General features: G+C 44.2%; 1 protein-coding gene across 2 annotated transcripts in view; it reads right to left on the bottom strand.

Annotated features, from left to right (window-relative positions):
• LOC119373230 (ribosomal protein S6 kinase alpha-5) overlaps positions 1–21,085 on the bottom strand; it is a 225,243-nt gene that overhangs the window by 5,871 nt on the left and 198,287 nt on the right. For both annotated transcript variants that reach the window (XM_037643240.2, XM_037643241.2), the window contains exons 4-13: positions 20,230–20,345; positions 15,219–15,329; positions 12,778–12,965; positions 9,657–9,807; positions 8,711–8,872; positions 7,233–7,352; positions 6,212–6,288; positions 4,066–4,210; positions 2,408–2,578; positions 427–642 (exon numbers count right to left, since the gene is read on the bottom strand). In XM_037643240.2, coding sequence (XP_037499168.2) covers positions 427–642; positions 2,408–2,578; positions 4,066–4,210; positions 6,212–6,288; positions 7,233–7,352; positions 8,711–8,872; positions 9,657–9,807; positions 12,778–12,965; positions 15,219–15,329; positions 20,230–20,345 — 1,457 coding nt within the window. The remainder of the gene's footprint in view (positions 1–426; positions 643–2,407; positions 2,579–4,065; positions 4,211–6,211; positions 6,289–7,232; positions 7,353–8,710; positions 8,873–9,656; positions 9,808–12,777; positions 12,966–15,218; positions 15,330–20,229; positions 20,346–21,085) is intronic.

Genomic DNA, 21,085 nt, shown 5'->3' with positions numbered 1-21,085 from the left:
CACTAAAAAAATGGACATTCCCTTTAACTAACACTAAGGAGAGCACAGGGAAAAGCATACGCTCTTACCTTTCATTCACTGTTCATTCACAACATTTGATTCAAGCTTAGTTCAGTGCAAATCACTTTAATGCTTACGTCACTGTTATATCATGTTTTGTACACCTTTACTTAATGTTATTTCACATGTGATTTACATTTAATTCACCTTGATTCACCTTTTTCACTTAGTGATCACTTGGAATCACTTGGCATATGACTGCTACTTTAGTTCACCTAAATTAACATTTCGTTCATCTTTAGTTCTCACCCAGACAACGCGGGTATGTGACACATGACTTTTGGTACCACTTGTGTTCTCAATGTTGGAGGCCATAATTTTTTTACTCGTGAGCCACACAAATAAAAGAAAGTGAGGGGGACGTACCAGAATGACACCGAGGCTCCAGAGGTCGCAGGACTCGTTGTAGCCGGCAGCAGCGTTGTTGCCCGGTCTGGCCTGCTGCAGGACCTCCGGTGCGGCGTAGCTCAGCGTGAAGCAGGGCGTCTTCATGAGCTGATTGTCCTGCGGCTTTAGCCGCGCAAAGCCAAAGTCCACCACCTTGATGACGGCATTGTCCGAGTTGTCTGTGAACAGCAGGTTCTGCAACGTCGAACAAAAAACAACACGTTTTGAATCGATTGTTAGAAGGAGCAAAACACAGTACTTCACCTCTTGTTCACTCGAGCAGCACGCACACGAAGCTTCGATAAAGCAACAGGCGTTCAGCCTTTGTCAAAATAAGTGAGGCCACCACACGTGTTAATGCAGTGCAAACTAGTATAGGACACCTACTCAGCCCCATGCTGCATCGGAACAATTCAGGAGTCCCAAGATATTCGGCAGCAGCACACTGCTCAAACATCGTGCAGCTGCAGGTCAGTCTTAATAAAGCAAGGATAACACTAGGACTCACAATAAATCTTGGAAGCTGCCACTTAATGCTGGAAAAAAAAAAGAACCTCTGGGGATCGCGTGAGCACCGCAGTCAGCGTCAGCTACAGCAAAATTTTAAAATGTGCAAAGAAGACAGGATGAAAACAGGAGCACAGATGCACACACATGCACACACACCTGTTTCTGTCCTGTCTTCTTTCTACGCAGTTTAAAATTTTGCTGCATCCATGAACCGACTGGCCCAACAACATGCCTAGCTTCAGCATCAGCTTCTTGAGCTTAGTGATGAAATCTAGATTTCTAAACTAAATTCCAGGGGTTTTGGGAGCTAATACGATTATGACATAACGTGAGTTTGAGCATGTCGGTATTCCATTTCAGCAATAGTGTGCAGCACAAGAAAAGGACACAGGACAAAGTGCGACGAGGTAGCGCCTGTCTTTGCCGACTGTTGCCCGGTCCTTGTCTTGCGTTGTGTGCTAGTGGTGAAATGATTGTGATGCGCGATGTAGTAGGGAAGAGGCCTTTGGGTTAATGTCAACCCACTGAGGTTCTTTGATATACACATAAACTTAAGAGAACAAACGTTTTTGCTCTTTTCATACTCATTGCGATGCGGTCACCTCAACTGGAAATCGAATCTAAGCCCTTCTACTTAGCAGCGCGAGCCCATACCCACTAATGAATACACAGGTGAATACAGAAGCATGTGACCATAAATGAAGTGAACATCGTCATTTTGACACCGAGAGGCTTGGTCTTGTCCAATTTTTGTTTTTTTTTTGCCCACTTACCTCTCTTTCAGTTGTAGATTTTGCTGGATGCACACTTATGAACAATGAAAAATCTGTCAATCATGCAGTGTTTAATCGTTGTCCTTTGATATCGCCGCAAACCATGTGACCGAGTGAATGAGTGCAGAGTCTAGCTCAAATGATCGAATCAATGAATGTCGTAAACCAAACAGCTAGCTCTTAGGTGAATCCTTATCAACTGTTTCACTCTGATTGCAGCTCCAGTACTGAAAGCTCATTCATTCATTTACACATCCTGCCATCTTGCATTGCAAGATGTGTTCCAGGAGCAAGTGCATGCATACATAAAGAACAAAATACGTAGAAGAACAAAATCAGTGTGAAATAATGAACACAATTGGGCAATTGGTTGGCAAATTCATGACACAATAACTCGTGCAAGAATAACCCGAGGTCATTCCAAATTTCGATGGTATGTGGAAAAGGAAAATGGTAGGGGGTGGGGGTGGGGGCAAGTGCTCTTTTTGCACACCTCTGCCAACACCCATGGCTGTGCAGTAAAATCGCCTGCACCTTCACCCACAGTGCAAGCCATACAAGGACACCACAAGAGCAACACAGCACAAGCAATGGTGTTCTTCTGGTGCCCTTGTTGTCGGGTTTGCGCCATGAGTGAAGATGTGAATCGACCGACTGCTACACTTCGGCAAACTCACCTCGGGCTTGAGGTCTCGATGAACAATGCCCCGACAGTGCATGAAGTTCACGGCGGAGATGAGGCGGCGAAAGATGCGGCACGCCTGGTTTTCCGTGAAGCGTGGCCGCCCGCGTATCCTCTCAAGGAGCTCCCCGCCGGTGAGCAGTTCAAGGACGATGTACGTGTGTGCCTGTGGGAAGTCATTTGGAAATTTAGAATCTTGCGTGGTAAGACCTGAATCGGCATTGAAATAAGGTCAGCCAGAGAAGCACGAAGTCGACAAAGACGTAAATAAGAGCTGTATAGCCGTCACACAGGCTATATATGAAGCCAACAGGTAATTAAGCCAAAAAAAGAGTTATTCTGGTCGCACCAGGTCACTTGGGTAAGCATACAAATATTATTACAGTACGGAAGTGTCTTTGTCCTCTCTGCTAGTATGAATTTTTGGCCATAGCATTATTTGAATGCGTTGCCATTTAAAATGTTCTTTTTTTCAAAGGACACTCAAAAAAACCTTACAGCTCTGCTGTTAAAGCACAAACATGTGTCTCAAGGCATTGCAGCTAGATGCATCTCAAGATGCATCACCAGCTGTATATCACCCAAAAACAATTACGCATATCAGAATACTCGAATCGCTAAAACTCTCTAATGTAAGTGTTGTCACAGTCTCTGGTCATAACAGCCAGGAAAAGAATCATAAGAAGCGGGAAGCTCACACATATAATTCACCCTACGGGAACAAAAGAGGACTTGCGTTTTCACAGTGTATTAGAGCCACGGAAAAATGTAACTACCAGGAACGTGCGAATGAGTCTTTACAGTACTTAGCAATAAGGTACTCTATATATCTAGCGAGTTATGCTTAAGGACAGTTCATCTTCGCAGTGAAGTGGGGGCTGTGGAGGCGGGCCTTGGGCACATTTGTGTTAATCTGCTTCTAGTCCGGCAGTTGCTGTTTCAGATTTTCTGGCTCACAGCATTAATGCATTTAGAAAAAACATATATCGGAAAAGTTTGAATGCGAGAGAGACATTCCGGATGTTCAGTGTCACATTTAGAGTATATTTCTCTTGGAAAAGTAAAGGGGGAAGGTTGCGGCCACACACGAATCAACACATGTCGGGGACACCGTGTTTACTGCGGAGAACACAGAAAACGTGGCACCCTCTAAGAAAAGGAAAAAAAAAGACAAGAAAAAGTTCTTGTAAAGTGAACAATAATCTTATTTTATCTGCGACTTCCCATAAGTGTTTTGGTTTCATAATAAATAAAACAGTACTTATATGACCAAGGCAAATCAGAAAATTATCAATTAAAGTTAGGTACAGTAGACTCTCAAGAAACGAAAATCTCTTAAATGAAATTACTGCTTAAATGGAACAACTGCCTCTAACATGATTGGTTTTGTGCTTGAATTCTGCACCCCTTTTCATCTCTCAGTAAACGAAACTCCTGTTAAATGAAACATATTTTCCTGGTCCCTTCAGCTTTCGTTTAACAGGAGTCTACCGTACTTCGTTCTGGCACGCTGGCAGGCCTGCATTTCGGTTCTGCAGTTTCCACAGCACTGCCAAAAAAAGTTGTTCCCGAGTATAGTAAACTGCGCAAGTCCTGTTTTCCTCGTCTTTGTGTTTTTAGCGCAGTTTTAGTCGTCATAGTAAACCAACTCACCTCGTCCTGGAAAGACTCCACAAACTGCACAATGTTGGCATGCCCCTGGCACATCTTCAGGAGCTGCACTTCCTGGGTGGTGTCGATGCGGCGGCTCACGATTTTGACGGCGTAGGCAAGGCCCGTCTTCTTGTGGACACACTTCCTGCGAGGTTACGAGTCGAAAAAAAAATCTCAGCATGCTACTTACAGTCAAGCGAACGATGCCAAACCCATTTTGAAGTATCCTCACAAATGTATTAGGTTACTCATAACGCTTCTAGTATTTGGAACACCCTGAAAGCATAGAGAGCGTTAAAGAGGGGCCGTGTTTGTAAGTGTAAAAAATACATAGTGAATTTGTCAGGAGGAGTCTTGAATCACCTGAGATCCTTCGTGGTAACAACGAATGTTTAGCAAAACACAAGCAGCAATTATAGCAAAGTAATAAGTACATGCTATATTGCCATAGTGTATACAGTATTGCAATAAAAGGAGCAAACTAGAGCTGTGCGAATAGCAGAATTTTGGGTGCGAAGCGAATTCGAATATTGAAGTGTGAGTGCGAATCGAATCGAATATTTTTCGAATATTTCTCGAATATTTCTAGAATGTTTCTCGAATACTTCGAAGTGAAATTGCAGAAAAAAAAGTTGTAGAGGATTCCTAAGCATATTCTTATGAGATAGCAACATGAATGTGTTTCTTTTCGCTAGGTTGATGAAGCACCGGCGGAGTGGTGTTTCATAGCTGTCTTATCAAGAATGAGGCAATGTAGAGGCCGAACTGTATTTATGTACATGATTTGGTGCAACCAAAGTGTTGCCCACAACACTTTACATGTGATAGGCAAAGATGCCATTTCCTTAGCCTCTCCTCCTCTTTCAACTTCTGTGGAAGCCAAACTGATGTGGTGGACAAGGGTGTGCTCCCTTCAAGTCCGGAGTTCCAAATCTGCCTTGTAGACATTGATATATAATATCTGAAATTTTGGATGCTAAAAAGCTTCCGACTTCCTGCCCAAATTTTAGGTCCAAAACAGCATTAACTGAGCCCCCACCTCTGCCACATCTTTCATCTCCATGTTGGAACCAGCGTTTTCTTGAGTTAATACATTTGCGACCGTAGCGGAGCTTGAAAGGCAGCTTTGCCGCAATACGGGGGTGTGATGAGGCTAAGCATATTGAAAATCTAGGGACCACTTCCAATCGGATGTTGACTGTGTCTTGGCAAAGTTCGACAGTAACGGAGCTTAAAAGGCAGCTTTGCCGCAATGCCGGGCTGTGATGAGGTGAAGCATATTGAAAATCTAGGGACCACTTCCAATCGGACGTTGACTGTGTCTTGGCAAAGTTCGACCGTAACGGAGCTCGAAAGGCAGCTTTGCCGCAATACGGAGGTGTGACGAGGTGAAGCAAATTGAAAATCTGAAGGGGTCATTTTCAATCGGACGTTGACTGTATTTGTTTTTGGGAAGTTCGAATAGTAAAATTCCAGTGCGAATCGAATCGAATCGAATATCAAACACTATTCGAAAAATATTCGAAATTTCGAATATTCGCACACCCCGAGAGCAAACCCTTTGGTGAGCCATGCTAACGCAAAGGTATGTCCTAACAGCATTGGACCATGTAAAATGTGTACCGAAACAGTCCGCTCAGCAGAATATAAACTACAGTCCTCGCCTCCTGCCTCTTGGTGCTACATTTAACGCCTCTGTCTCTATCACAAGTTTCTTCATTTGACACTACGAGACTGCCGGCTTGATCAACTGTCACGACGTGTCCAGGTGATTGATGTGATCATGATGTATGTAAGTCGAGGCACACCCATCGTTGAGACATTTCAGCACACCCTCAACTTGGGAGTCGCACCGCGGGGCTGCATGGTCTAGCTGGGTCATGCCTTTGTCACAGTACGTCACAGCCAACAAGCAGTAATGGCAGCATTTTGTTTTCAGTTTTCGGTATCGAAAACGGCCATATTTGTCGGCTTTTCGCAGTGCTTCCGTTCGTACTTCAAACGTTAAATTTTGCAACGCGGGCTCCTCTGCATCTGTGCTGCCTGTAACTAGGCTTGTTATACGGAACATAATTTTGGCCTTCAGATATAAGCTACCGTGAATTTGTGCACAAAAAAAAAAACACATGGGACGCACTGAACTCACCTGCAGATTGAGAAGCTTCCATCACCCAAAATGCCTTCTTTCCCAATGAGGTCGTAGCTTTGAAAGAATGCAGAGTTCTGTAATGCAGGAAGAAATACATTGCAACAAGGTCACTGCTTGGGCTGGTTGGTACAACATACTTGACAAGAAAAACCTTTCCTAGTGTGCTCTGTGCCATCTTGTCCCATCTTCAAGCATTCGGCGCACTAAAAAAGGTTTTCCTTGGCAAAAAAAAATTATTACTTGTGTCATTTAAGGACTTATTAAGGCAGCACGAAAGAAGGGAACAAATCGGTCTGGACTCACTGGGCAAACCAGTTCTGCAGAATCCCACAAGGAGGAGAGATTACGAAAAGGAAAATTGTATTTTGTGCAGATTTTTTTGTACAGACGGGCGGATGCCAGCAATCCCTTTCATCGACTTCACATGCAATCGAGGCTGCAGGGACAGCTGACAGCCGGGGTCGAGATTAAATAAACTAGGTCTGTAGACTAGTATCTTACGGATGCATGTAAGTGCCATCACCCTCAGCTGCTAAACTTGCTGCTTTGTATCTGTAACAACTAAATGCACAGTACTATAGTAGACTCATGTGTGCAAAACAGCTTTACAGATGCATTCGGCATTTCGTAGCCTTGTTAGTGTGACATCACGAGACATGAAAGTGAGAGATCATTCGTGTAAAAGCCCAATGTGGTGGCATCCATGATTCAAAAATAAGATTGTCTACAATTCGGTCTATACACGTAGAGGGGACGGATCGCATGCAGACATGCACTTCACCCCTGCTAGCAATGAAAGCAGGCGCCTCTGGCACAAAGCCCGCCTGCAGTTCCAAGGGCTGCTGCTACGCGGCTTTCGATGGCGCGCCTATAGGCGCTGCACACCACGTATATGCTGCTTTTATCATTATGCAGCTTTTATCTTACCATCCTCATTGATTATGCGTGTTGTGTTCTTGTGGCAACAATAAATTTAAATTTAAAACCCAAAGTCAAAATTCAAAATTTGCTGACTCACCTTGAACTTGGAGGCAAGCAGCTGATTTATGTTTGGCCGGCTCTCGTTGGGGCAGCCGAGGAGCTCGTCGGTGAGGACATTTTCATTGAACAGCACGGACGGGGCGACATAGGAGTAGCCCTGCAGCAGCAAAAATTTACGAGCTGAAGCAAACGCTCAGCGATGCAGTTGAAAGCGTAAACAATGTGGCATCACAAATACTTACAGCGAAGAGGGTCAGAAATGCATGTTGAACTATGAGTGCACAAATGCATGTTGTACTATGAGTGCACACAGATTGAAAGTATCAAGGAACTCAGATAGACTTGGGTTATTAACAGGACTGTCGGAGTTCTTAATGTCTGAAGTCTGTCTGAGTTTATCTGATCCAGTAGACTCTCAGTAAACAGAAATCTCTTAAACGGAGTCACTGCTTAAATGGAACAACTGCGCCTAATAAGATTGGTTTCATACTTGACTTCTGCACCCTTGTTCATCTCTCAGTAAACGGAACTCCTGTTAAATGGAACACGTGTTCCTGGTCCCATCAGGCGCCGTATAACAAGAGTCTACTGTACTTCCGATCAGCACACCCTCAAAGTCAACACAAACCAACTTGCCCCAGTCATCACTTTTGTAAATGTTACACGTTTGCAGAAATGATAGGAGTGTCCAAGAAAAGAAATAACAAACAAATTTGCCCAAGTGTACTTGTGTAGAAAGCGTTGTGAAGCAAACAGCGTTTTGTCCCACTGACTGCGAGTATGCAATCCTGATGCAAAACCTACCAAAGCGTGTGCTGTTGTAGGCAATCCGACACTAAAGTCCCTACAAGTTAGTGCAATCCCAAGCAATCAGGGGCATAGTCGGGGAGGGCGGGAGGGTGTTATGGTTTCAGAATCCCCAACCAGAAATTAAAATGACTAAGATCTCATAGATATTAAAATGACTAAGATATTGTTTTGGCACAGGCTCTCATCCTTTTTATTTTTTTTTAGCCAAAAAATATTTCTGGTCATGCCACTGTAAGCAATGACTAAACAATCTTGCGCAATCCTGTACAAAACCTTGTAGATGCTGTACACCTATGCATAATCCCGTGGTAAGTGCACTCAACCCCTTGCAATCACCATAGAAGAGATCAAGTGCGCTCCTTCACACGGATGCTATCACGCCATTCGTAGAGTTCAGAAGCAAGGATACATAGATGTTCATATTAACTTTACAGGAAAAAACGTCTAGAGTGAAGCCACTTAGAAATGTAAAGTTAAACTGGCTTGTAGCACAGCGCAGAAACAAATGAGCACAAAAGATAAGTACCAGACAGAGAAAAGTGCTTGTATCCGTCTGTTGCTCCATCTTTCATCCTCGTTTGTTACCGCGCTATGCTATAAGCCAGTTTACGATGCACCAACAAGCCCATGTTGGTACCCTTGTCTAGTTAACATGACTCTACGCTAGAGTCATTAAAAATCTGCAGACCCAGACTGGAAGCTCACCTTGAACACTTTGTCGTCGCTGACGGGCGCCAGCGCCGGCGAGTCGGCGGGAATCATGGAGGTGAACTCCTCCGCAAAGTTGCTCACGTCTAGCTCGCCGTCAATCTTGGGAACAAAAGGCGCTGGGATCTTCTTGGCTGCGAGGTCGTCCCAGTTGATTGCCTGCAAAAGGTGAAACAACCGTTGTTACAAACAACTGCTCTATGTCACTCTATGTCACATCGAATCTTTCGAGGTTTCTCCATACTCTAACTCCGCGCGACTTCTTTAACCTTGTGGTTACACAGGTTGAAAGCGCAAAAGACGAAGACAGAGAAGAGGCTTGACACACACGAGTGTAATGGGTGTGGTTACACCACACCCATTACACCCGATGCCATGGTGAGTAGAATATGTCTCCATTTTCATCAGTGCAGTGATGCACTTAAATAGCATGTTTTTGTTCGCACTTTAGAACCATTGAATGTTTTTGTCTGGTCATGTTTGATCTTCCAGATGTTTTTTTATGTTATTTGTTTTCTTGGTATCTCTTGCATCTAATATGTATTCAGTTAATTGACGATACGTATGTACCCAATCGTGCAATATTTTGCTATGCAAGATGGCAGTACATGTAAATAATAATAATAATAATAATTATTATTATAATAATGATACGAAGAAGAAGGAGAATATGATGTTTCGCGCTGTAAGACTTGTTAACAAGTGACAATGAAGCAATGAAGTACGCGTGGCAATTGCAGTGGCTCACAATGGCATCTTCAGGGGCCCAAGTATTCATAATACAATACAACATAAGGAAAAATACTAAACAATGCGCTGCTTCTCATGTAATACTGCCGGAAATGATGGAAACAGCCATGCTTGCTGGACAATCACTATGACAGGCATACCCCTCGCAAGCCTTTATAAAGTTCTTGAAACAGAAATGGACAGCTCGACGAACCTTGAAGAAGCGGTGTCTCTTAATTTCTTCGGCATCCTCGATCCCGCCACCTAGCCTCTTTCTAGGGTCCTTGATTAGGAGCTTCTGGATGAAGTCTCTGATGTCACCCGTGATGCGATCCGGTATTGGCGGTTGACTTTTCAGTATCCTCCTGGAAGTGGTGGGAAGGCGTACGCATTAACAAAAAAATGTGTCCGTAGTTTCATTCCTGGTCGCAGTGCACATAGTCACGAGTCCAGTTCAACAGAGACATCATGAGAGATAGAAAGATACAGGCACGAATACACACGATGACTTTACGAAGTTACGAGAAGGTACAAGTGCGTTAAAGGGGTACTGACACCAATTTTGTTGCTGAGCTTATTTTGCCGAGTTTACTCCATCACACAAATCTCTTGTATACAGAGACCACTCTGCGCATGTCTGAAGCTCAGTAGATACTGATAAAATATTTTATTTTGATGTCAAAATCAATTTTCGCTTATCAAACCTACTGACATTTACACTAGTGTGACGTCAGGCTACAGTGTCAATTCTGGTGATTTCACGCATCAGTATGGCTAGTTGTGATGACATCAGGTACCAAAAATACAACATGGTCGTTAGGACGTCACCAAAAACATTGCAGATGGCCGCTTGTGTGTCACCAACGAAGTCACGCAGCAGAGCGGCCGTGGAAACGTCGCAATATCTTGTGCGAGCATGTGACGAGAAGCTCCTACCGTGTCGTGACATCAGGGTACCATTGGGACCGAAACTAGCTTTTAAAAACATGTAATTAATTTTTCAGAGAGCACTGATGCTTACCAGTACATTTTCTAGGCTCTTGAGGACTTGGTCTTTCATTTGACGCAAAAAATAAAGAATTGCAAATGTTCGTGTCAGTACCCTTCGTTGTTAGAGTGATAGGATGGCGTAAAGACAGATAAAGATGCAGATGAAGATGAGGATGAAGATGCAAAAGATGGGAGATACCAACACACACGTGCGCCGATGTGGCAGTGCTACAGATACGAACACAAAAGATAGTCACGGCACAAAATGCCGAACATTTTTGTTCTTCGTACGCACAGCACAGCCGCGTCGCCACGAATGCTCACTGCCAGTTTTCTTTTGTTCAGACGCGGCTAGTGGCAAACATTAAATTTTTACGCAGCACGGCGGCTCACATCGCGGAGCACCACACAGTCTTCCAAGCTTCCAAAACGGAAAACGCGCGGTGGGACCGAGACACTCGTCCTCGGACGACACTCCTCGGTCAACAACCATCAGGAGAGTATGCGTTTCTCGTGAGAATCCGTTTTTGCAGCGAAAGTTTCAGCCACGAACGGGCCAGCTGGGCGGAGCTTGAAGAGTTAAAAAAGTTTCACCGACGATCACACGCACGCCCTCATCTGCTCACCCAATACACTCTGCTCACCTCATACACTGATTGTCCCACTCCTCTGCATCTTCGGGATTTTCGGGACGTATCGGTCTGAAATGGGGGTTTCATGGTGGTACACACATTCTGGCTCTCCTATCCTTCACACAGGCATTAGCCAGCTGATGGCATCTCTCACTGACCTATGTCAAATCAAATTACAGGGTCAAATGTCACAAGTCAACACGCTGGCTATAATGGACAACAGATTGACATCGATCACCTGTGGTCCTCAGACATGCGTCTAAGTCTGATAACCTGTGGTCCTTTAAGATACACCAAAATCTATGTACACAGGCGTTCTTGCATTCCACTGCCGTCGAAATGCAATCGCGGTGACCGTGAGTTGAGTCTGCAGCCGCGTGTTTGGTCACAAAGAACGCAGCCACTGACCCATTATGGTGTTCAGTCACTCACTTAATGAATGAATGAATGAATGAATGAATGAATGAGCATTAAGACTAGAAGTAGAAGCTAATGTCCATATGGCTTGACGAAGGCTTGCACATCTAAGACATGCAGGCCATATGCAGCAACACAAATCACACAGACGTGCAATTTCGGTGCTGTTGACACGCTCATCATAATTCAGGATTATGAACAGCACTAAGATAGCTACCCATTGTGGTCAACACACACTAATTCTAACACCCTGGAATTATGGGTTCATCATTTGAGTTTCAGAAGTAGCGTTAGCGAAATAAGCATGGACGAGAGCAAATTGACTTCTAAGGGATCCGGACCCTTTACACTGCAAGTTACAGGAAACATTGTTGAGCCTATTTTCCAAAATACAAAACAGACTCTTGAAACCCACAACGTTGCATCTACATTCGGGTACTTGGTCAAGTTTCAGTGCGACATTAAAAAATGATGCTGTCCTCTATTTTCCCTTCCAATAATGAACCAATGACAGCAAAATTAACAACGACGAGGTTCTGAGAAAATAATGTATCAGTCTGAACTGATTTAATGATTTGCTTTAGTGTCGGTTTAATGGCCCCTTAAGGAGGAACATGGGTCTTTAAATATTCTGTAAAAATTTTGATCGACTGTGATGAAACTTGGTAAATTTATGTACATTTGTGGACTGATTTCAAATATGTAATTATATTTTTAGCAGGCCACATAATTTTTAAGATATCAAACATTTTATGAGCCTTTTTGAGAAGCATGACATTTTTCCTAAACTGAGAGAGTTGCGAAGCAAATCAGCATAGCACAATAATTTGGAATCAAAACTGTGTGCGGTACAACAAAAGTGGTTTAGAAGAGCAGATAGCTGGGCGAGTTTGTAAAGATCCATGATGGTACTTATAGAAGTGCAAAGAACGCAAGATACACAAGAAAGAAGAACCAGACAGGAGGAGCACTAATTTCAGATAAACTTTAGCTCGAAGTGAGTGCTCGTCCTCTCTGGTACTTCTTTCTTGTGTGTCGTGGGTTTCTTGCACTTGTAAGGGCCATCATGCAGCAAAAATGGATGTTCTAAGCCCATTTGAACAAAAGTTATGATATTCAGAAGAGTGGCTTGCTGAGAAAACTGGTACCGCATTATATCAGACAAACGGTATTAGTGTGGTACTTTCCTTGTCTCCATTTCTTTGTGCTGCTTTCTACAACGAAGTTATGGTATGATGAACATTCGCAAGTGAGTCTATGTCAACCTTGAGTTTTCGCGGTCAAAGCCACACTCACTTGGAGATCTCGGCCTGGTTGTTACGCTCGCCCTCGACCGTGAAAGGCGACGAGCCCGTGAGCAACTCGAACGTCAGCACCCCGACGCTCCACCAGTCGACGCTGAAGTCGTGGCCCGCACTTCCACCGCGCACCACTTCGGGTGCCATGTACTCTATGGTGCCACAGAACGAGAACGCCCTCTGGTCCTGGAAGAGGAAACAAATTGGATGGCAGATCATTAATTTATTACTCATCACACTTCTACGCTAATGCTTGCTCATGCCCATCGTACATCTCGTCATCTTCACGACTGCCGAAGCTTGAAATGCCTGTTCGGCCAAACAAGAGCTTTTAGTTTATCAGCTTTGCCACGCGCTGCTACAATCGAACCTGGATATATCGTATCTGAAAGGGATCACAAAAGTGTTCTACACACACACACACACACACACACACACACACATATAGGTAATTCAATATATAAAATATTTTATATACTGACAGTAAACGCTGGGTGCCCATTCTACCTCGCTCTCTTCGAGCTCAAGTCCTCAAGGCATACCACGACAACATGACCGCCGGACACTTGGGATTTCAGAAAACGTACGATTACATCAGATGTCACTACTACTGGCCGGGCTTGTCCACTAGCGTAGCGAAGTACGTTGCTTCGTACTTCGGGGATTCAAGGAGATTTCACAACGTTTCGATGTACACAATTCCTTACATGTGGGTTCAACATATGTGGGTTTCAGTGCATATCACATTGGAATGGTTTTTCAGATAGAGTGGTCGATATGCGCAACCCTGATACATTCAAGAAGGAACTGCATGCCATCTTTGCATAGTGCCTCACACATTTTTTTTCATTAGGTTCACATAGTTGCAAATATTTAGCAATTGTATCACGATGTTTTGATTTGAGCTAAATGTTTCGCTCTTGCTGGTCTTATTTTAGCCTTGGCACTGAGTGATGTCTTGTGTCGAATAATTCCATTTACTGCTCATTTCCTGGGTTTTTAGTTGCCTAATGAACACTACCCTGACAGGACCAGTGCATTCAATATTTTAATAGCTTTGCTGTTTGCACTGATAATGTGCCGATTACTTGTGCTGCAAACTCCAAAACATTTGCGACATGATCTTGGCATTTAATTTTTTATGTAACCTTCTCCCCATATTGTTCCATTAAGAAACTGTGATGTTCTTGAATACATCAACCAATCAATCGTTCAATCAATCAATCAGTAAAGATACCTAGATACCTTACTGGCCTCTTGGCCGGGGTTTGTGAAAGGGGATTAATGCTATGAGTGCTACACTGCAAAAGTTTCTTTCGTCATTACACAATGAGCATTTTATTTGAATATGGATAGCTACCTGTTTGTGCACAAGTTTGCTTTCATTGTTAATTTTATGTTTAATTAGGCATTATTATTTTGCTGTTGTGTGACACCCCCTGGCTATGATGACGAAGAGGACGTTGTAGGTTTCTGAACAAATAAATGAATAAGCAAATAAATATAAATAAAATAATCGAACAGAAATCTATAGACTGCAATAAAGTACATGGTATAACATCCATACCAGCATTTCACTGCTGTTTTGATGTGCCATGAAATGCTCAACGTGTCACACAAATTGGAAATTACCGAAGCTTTGATTGTGAATACATCTTAACTGTGTGGGGTATCAACAGTTTGGCGTTATACCTAAATGACATTAGTACATATTTGCATTGAACTGATTACCAGTACAACCAGCAATTGCCAACCTGCTTGGGTTGGTAAAAGGCAGCTAAGAACCATCGGTAATGATTAAAGTCCAACTGCAATATGACCAGTCATGCTTTTTGACTTCTTGAATCGGCTGGAACCATATGTTTGAAATTCGCACTGTTCAATGTACGTTTCTCCATTCTTTTCTTTTTTTTCTCTCTTTCTCTTTTCTTTTTGACAAAGTGTTGCTCAATCCAGCATGTCTAAGCAATGTGCTGAAGCTTAAGAGCTCCACAGCAGTGCGAAAACCAAGTTCCAAGGACAGTCCCTTTAGCCGAGTCAAGCAGACCGCAATGCCTTTTCCCGCCTTGGAAGAAGGCCTCGTCAAAATGACGACGCGAACAACGGCGAAAAAACAAGAACGAGGAATTTCCCCTTGCATCACCATCAACAACAGCTCAAAGCCACGGGAGCACTTAACAGGTGTGACTCCGGAAGAAAACGTGCGGCAGCGGGACGCCCCTTCGAAGGACAAGGCAGACCCGATCGCTGCCGCGTTTTCTTTTCCGCTCGGCAGTTTCCGAGAAGGAAGCGAACGACACGAAAGCGAGGGAGGGAACGGTCGCGATGGCTGGCATGAGGCGAGGAGGACGAGTGTGGAGAGGAGAGGGGGGAGAGGGTGAATACGCGGTGGGTTTCCGCGAAAGTGGGTCACGGGGTCTGCCTGCCGCCGCTACTTGCCTTCTCGTGTGGAAGGAACTCCTTGCTCAGTCCGAAGTCTGTCAGGATGATGTGTCCTTCGCTGTCGAGGAGGATATTCTCCAGCTTGATGTCACGGTAGATTATCCCCAGCTGCGAAACACAAAAGAAGGGGAACGGGAGAGAGAAGATGCATATCAGATGGGGGTGCCACGAAGTGAAGCCATATGTATTTAATGATAACGACAACAACAGCCTACTAGTCAGAGAAAAATATGACAAACTTTTTATGTTTTTAGGTAAGTGTTTTTCGGTAAAAGCACGTGACATAGTTACATATTCCTGTTCATTTTTGCTGTGTGGCTGCTGATCATTATGGTGCTTTTGCATTCATCTACGTACTAGGCTCTCTTCATGTGCAAAAAAAACGCATGCGTCAAAGAGTGCCTACTTAAATAAATGCCAGTTGAAGTTCAGCGCTTGTGTTCTTTTGTTTTCGTGTTCATCTTTTCACCCGGTGTGCACTGCCATATGCCACTCAGGAAACAACCCATAGGAAACAACCCATAACACTTTTGTGGCCAATTCAATCTAGAAATTTCTGAGTGCGACATTCAACAGGCCAGTCAGTTTCAAGCATCAATTTATATACAGTTGAACCCGCATATATCGAACCCACATATAACTAATTATTGTTTATAATTGCTTATATCGAACAGTTGTAAAATGCCCTTGAATATATTTTTGATATCAAAAGTATTTTATATATCGAATTACCTATACATAGAGCTTTTTTGTGGTTCCCTTCAGATTTGATAAATTAGGGTTCGACTGTATTGCGTATTTTCAAACAGAAATTATAAGACACATTTCTTAAAATTACTGCCATCTTTGCACCTTTGTCACAGTTTGTTAGGGGCTACTTTCTTTGATTCCATTTAAAATTTTCTACCGATAATATTTTTTTTAAATAATGAACACAAAACACAACATATAATAGTCCATAAGATTGTGTTCATTAACAGGAAAGGCTCCAATATTTTCTCGGTTCACTCATGGGATGAGCTGCCCAGATTCCCAAAGCACTACATGACATTGTAAAGCCGTACAAAACCGAGTTTGGTCAAGAAATTTTAATTTGGCCTGATTTGACCACCCCACTTGTCAAACAAAGTTCATCGCGACAAAAACCTACAGTAATGAGACAAGGCAAATGTGGCACAAGCATTGACAATCTGCCGTGAGAGTTAGCTACATAGAAATGCTAGGTAACATTTTGTTCTCAACTGTAGCTAACTCGTTGGTCAAACTTTTCCATTTCTAGAAGGCCAGAGGGAAACCCCACCCCCTCAAGCCATCTTGCAGCACAGAATGCAATCACACAAATCAGCAGTACTGGTGATAAACCCATTTGTAACACAACGCTTTAAAGCTCGGACACAAAAGACACTTCGCTCGGAGGACATTAAGAGATATGAGAACGGCCATGTTCCTTTGACTTTCGCTTCAATGTGTTTAGTGCACAGTGGGCCCTCGAGGTGCGAAGGCACGGGTACGCACAACACTTCCTTGTTCGAAGACAAGAGAAGATGCCGTCACGATACGCTCCCCAAGGACTACCCCTGCCAGACACTCTTTTTAATATTCACCCCCGGATCTAACCTTGCCACTGGAAGGCTACGTGGTTCCACTGAGCAACCCCCCTCCCCTTACCTCCCAACTGTTGCCGCAGTAATTCGAGGTCAACTGATGCTTTCTCTCGTTCAAACAATGCAGAATCGGTGGCGGGCTGATGGCGAGACGAATTTTGAGCGAAGAAGCCGTGCGTGCAAAATCGCTTCCTTCTTAGGTGACACTTAGATAATGGTGTATGCAGGGTCAGCACTGCACGGAAAGTTCTGCAACCCCCCTCCCACCTCCGGGACAATAAAAAAAAGGACCACAGTAGGCAGTAGGCCACAGTGTTCTCTTAGGCTTTACCCTCAATTGTTAGCCGTGGCTGTTCTCCCACAGGACTTTTATAGGTCTTTGGTTTGCTTCTTGTGATTTGCATCTGGTGTATGCGCATTGTGAGAGTGGCCATTTCTCATATTTAAAGACAATGGCTTTTTGGAGATTAGCTGTCAAGACACACTCGTGCAAAGTGGGAAAAGAGTAGGGGTCCACGTTCAGAGAGTGCATATCACGTACAATACGGTGTCATTAAGAAAACCTCAGTTTTGAAACAACAGGAGGCTGAAATTGCACAAAATAAAGTAACCTTTCTTTTCTCAGTTCAGTACCGCATTTGACTAAGCTCTGTAAAGAAAGATAAACATAGATGAAAGACAAAAGGAATGCTTGTGACACACCATTGTCTTGATGACCTCTGTATGTTAGTGTGGATTGTTGCTATTAGTGCTGCGGGTTATTGCGGGTTATTGTTGTTATTGGTACTACAACAGTACATACGAACTCACTTGTGGAAATGACAATTCTGCTACACTCATAACACCTATACATACTTTGGAGCCTATAAAAAAACACCACTGACAACGGGCATTACCTCTTATACACCTTTTCACAGGAGCATTCTCGCACCCATGCTCGCACCAGTGCGCTGCAGGGGTCGAGGGTATGTTTTCAGTGTTGCCATCGCGCTTTGGGCTGCGTATGTTGTATCTGTACGCTTGGTACGCTTGGATGTCGTGTGTGAATTAGGCCCTTCTTTGCCATAAAAAGCGATTGTTATAGCCGGAAACGGTGCGTATTCAAATAACCGATCGTCTGGCCATCACTGTGTCGTGCACGGGTGCACGAACAATCAGCGGAAAAGGAACATTTTAGGCGTGATTGTGTGCCCGCAGCACAGCACGCCGCGCGAGGATTGCAAGTGTGACATGTTCTCGCTGTATCACTTTCCGTCGTTGCCGGAACTGCAGAAGAAATGGGTGGCGTCGGTAAATCGGAAAAACTTCCGTGCTTTGGACTGCGCCAGTGCTGTGTGTGTGTTGCTTCGGTACGCGTTTGTGTGACTGTGTTATGCGCCTGTGTCCGATACGAAGTGACTACCATGGCAGAAAATTTACTGCATTCGCATAGCAAGTCATCTGGTCATCACTGTGTCGTGTACGGGTGAACGAACAAGCAGCGGAAGAGAAATATTTAAGGCGCAATCGTGTGTCTTCAGCGCATGTACGCCACGCGATGAGTGCAAGTGTGGCATGTTCGCGCTGCATCGTTTTCCTTCGTCGCCTGAATTGCGGCAGCAGTGGGTGGCTTCACTAAATAGTAAGAACTTGCGCGTGTCGCCCTGGTCACGCCTCTGTTCCTGGTATTTCGTTCGCGGCGAGAAAAACGACGAGAACAACGTTCCCAAGCAGCATCCTAGATAGGAAAGAAAGGTACGCAAGCCACTGATGACTCACCTACTAACTCGTGAGAATGTTGCGGATTCACACTTCATATCGTCCATAACACAGCGGCCGACACGGCTGCAAACTCCGCCTTGCCCGGTTACGCATGTGCAGCCTGCGCGCGCCGTAGTTCAGCGGACGGCCTCGCGGAAACCCACGCGCGATGGGGCCTGCTGTTCACGGCTTGCGACAGTGTCACATTCCCCTTCACCAGCACGACTGGTTCCTTCACACTGTGCGCCAGCGACTGACCCACACAGTCAAACTGCACGTAGCTGCGCGACTCCAGTGCCTCGTAGTTGCACACCTGGCGAAGACCCCACGCATTCGCCTCAACGAGATATAAGCAATGTTCGCTCGCGGTATTTCTGGCCACTCACAGGTCTCCTCGACCTAGTCTTCGACGTCGTCGGGGTGAATGTGGGTAAACTGTATCTGTGAAGAAGGATTGTGCGGTGTTTACAGTTTACAGCTGACAAACTTACGCGCCGGGAACGAGTATGCGCGGAGGTTTGAAACTGATGGATAATCCATAGACATTTAGTACGCCAATAAAGGAAAGCGGTAGACAGCTGCAAGAACGCTCTAGTTACCGATTATTAACACTTCACGCCGTGATCGACCTGGTACTACGCTGGCTGCTACTGGTACCGACGACGAAGCACTGCCGTTCGCAGACGCGGAGCTAATTCTTGCGTCGCACGGGCGAATGCGCGCCGCTGAACGGTTCAGACAGCGACGAATAAGTCAATGGCAGCGACGATACCAAACAAAACAGCTTAAAGAAACGAAAAATCAGCAAACACAGGCTTTAGCAGGGACCTCACACCAACAGATAGCGCGCCGGTTCGAGTACGCGCAGCCCAAGATGGCGATTTCGCCAATCTTGCACGTTAGACGGCGCGCATTTCAATATGGCGCCTCCCTGGCGTGAGAATTTGAAAAGCTGTATACTTTGTGCTTGTTACCAACGCTGTGTTTACTAACGGCAGTTAGTACTAGGGGTGTGCAAAATTTGAAACTTCCAAATATTGAATTGAACATTGTTTTACTCCGATTTGGTATTCCAATCAAATAGCCACTGTTAGGGAACACGAATAGGTTTTGACACAAGTACGTTCTGACACAAACAGGTTTCATGTTTTGTTTAGTATACCACGAATAACAAACAACTGGAACCACCTTCACCATTGATATCATGTGGGTAGAAGGCTGCATTTTTCCGGGAGATATCGTTTGCTTCTTTTTTGTGTGTGTGTCTGGCGATACAACGCGGTTGCAACTTTTGCGCTGTGTACTCAGGATTAAACTTCTTCCTATTTTCTTCTTGTTTTCACGAAAGCATTGCATAGCTTAATAATTATTTTTTTTACTGTTTTACGTATTTGCCCCACTCACCTCTAGAAAGGGCTTGGTGTTTCAGCATATGTGAAACAGAAACTGTAGGCTTAGAAAAATAGATTGCTGGGCGAGCTGGTAATTCATGATGAATAACCAACAAAAGTTCATTTGTTAGTATGCGCTTGTGCTGTAGCCTTCTTCGTCCCGTCCTAGGTTTTCTCACGCTATTTTCATTCATCAAAAACCATAGGCTGTGGAATAAAAAAAGGGGGCGTCAAGGGGGGCAGGTGCTAATGGCTCCCAATGTTAGTTCTCACCTTGTGTAGGTGCTCCAGAGCCAGCACGATCTCCGCTATGTAGAAACGGACTTCGGACTCCGTGAAGTGCTCCCTCATGAAGAGGTGGGTGAACAGCTCGCCACCGCAGACATAGTCTTGAAAGTAAAGAACAAACCATAAGGTTTACGCAGACCTCTACATGTCATAAGTACTCAGTAGCACAGTTTTTTTATTATTATTAAATGTATTTAGGGAGAGGTTGGTGCCCAGGTATGGCTCTGGCTACCCTCTTACATGACAGTTTTCATCGTGAAGTTGTAAATAACGATAAAGTAATGCGAAATTTTTGCATGAAAATGTCCATTCACAAAAGCAATGTTCACACGCCATAAACAACGTTCACACGTCATCAGTGTTCACACATGCTTGCACGTCAACAATGTTCACACTCAAGAAATGTCAGTTACTCTATCTTAAATACTTTTTTAGACTACTTTGGAGTATCTTGAATACCTTAAGGGAGGAGTATGTTTGATGTAACTCTAGTGAGTACATTGGGAGTATCTTGTAACTCATTATTTGAAATTCTTGGGCAGGAAAATGCGATCCCTCAGCAACATAGCGTAACACCAAATCTTCTGGCTGCTATAGGTACAATTTCTTTGCTAAGTATAAGCAGGCAGTGAAGCTGGGTTAACTCAAACTCGCCCACATTTGTGGGCAGAAACTTGAAAATACAGATTGTGCCTTATGTTATGGTACAGCTTTGTCATCTTGTGCACCAACAAGGGTTTCTCACAGTATACCTATTTGCTAGCCTCCTTTTCAAGTCTCACAAGAAAGTGCTTTTTTTTTATTCAGTGGCATAGCTAGGAGGCTGGGTTGGTGGGTTCAA

The sequence above is a fragment of the Rhipicephalus sanguineus genome, chromosome 11 (genome assembly GCF_013339695.2).
Source record: "Rhipicephalus sanguineus isolate Rsan-2018 chromosome 11, BIME_Rsan_1.4, whole genome shotgun sequence".
Lineage (NCBI taxonomy): Eukaryota > Metazoa > Arthropoda > Arachnida > Ixodida > Ixodidae > Rhipicephalus > Rhipicephalus sanguineus.
This window is presented reverse-complemented; position numbering and strand designations above follow the sequence as displayed.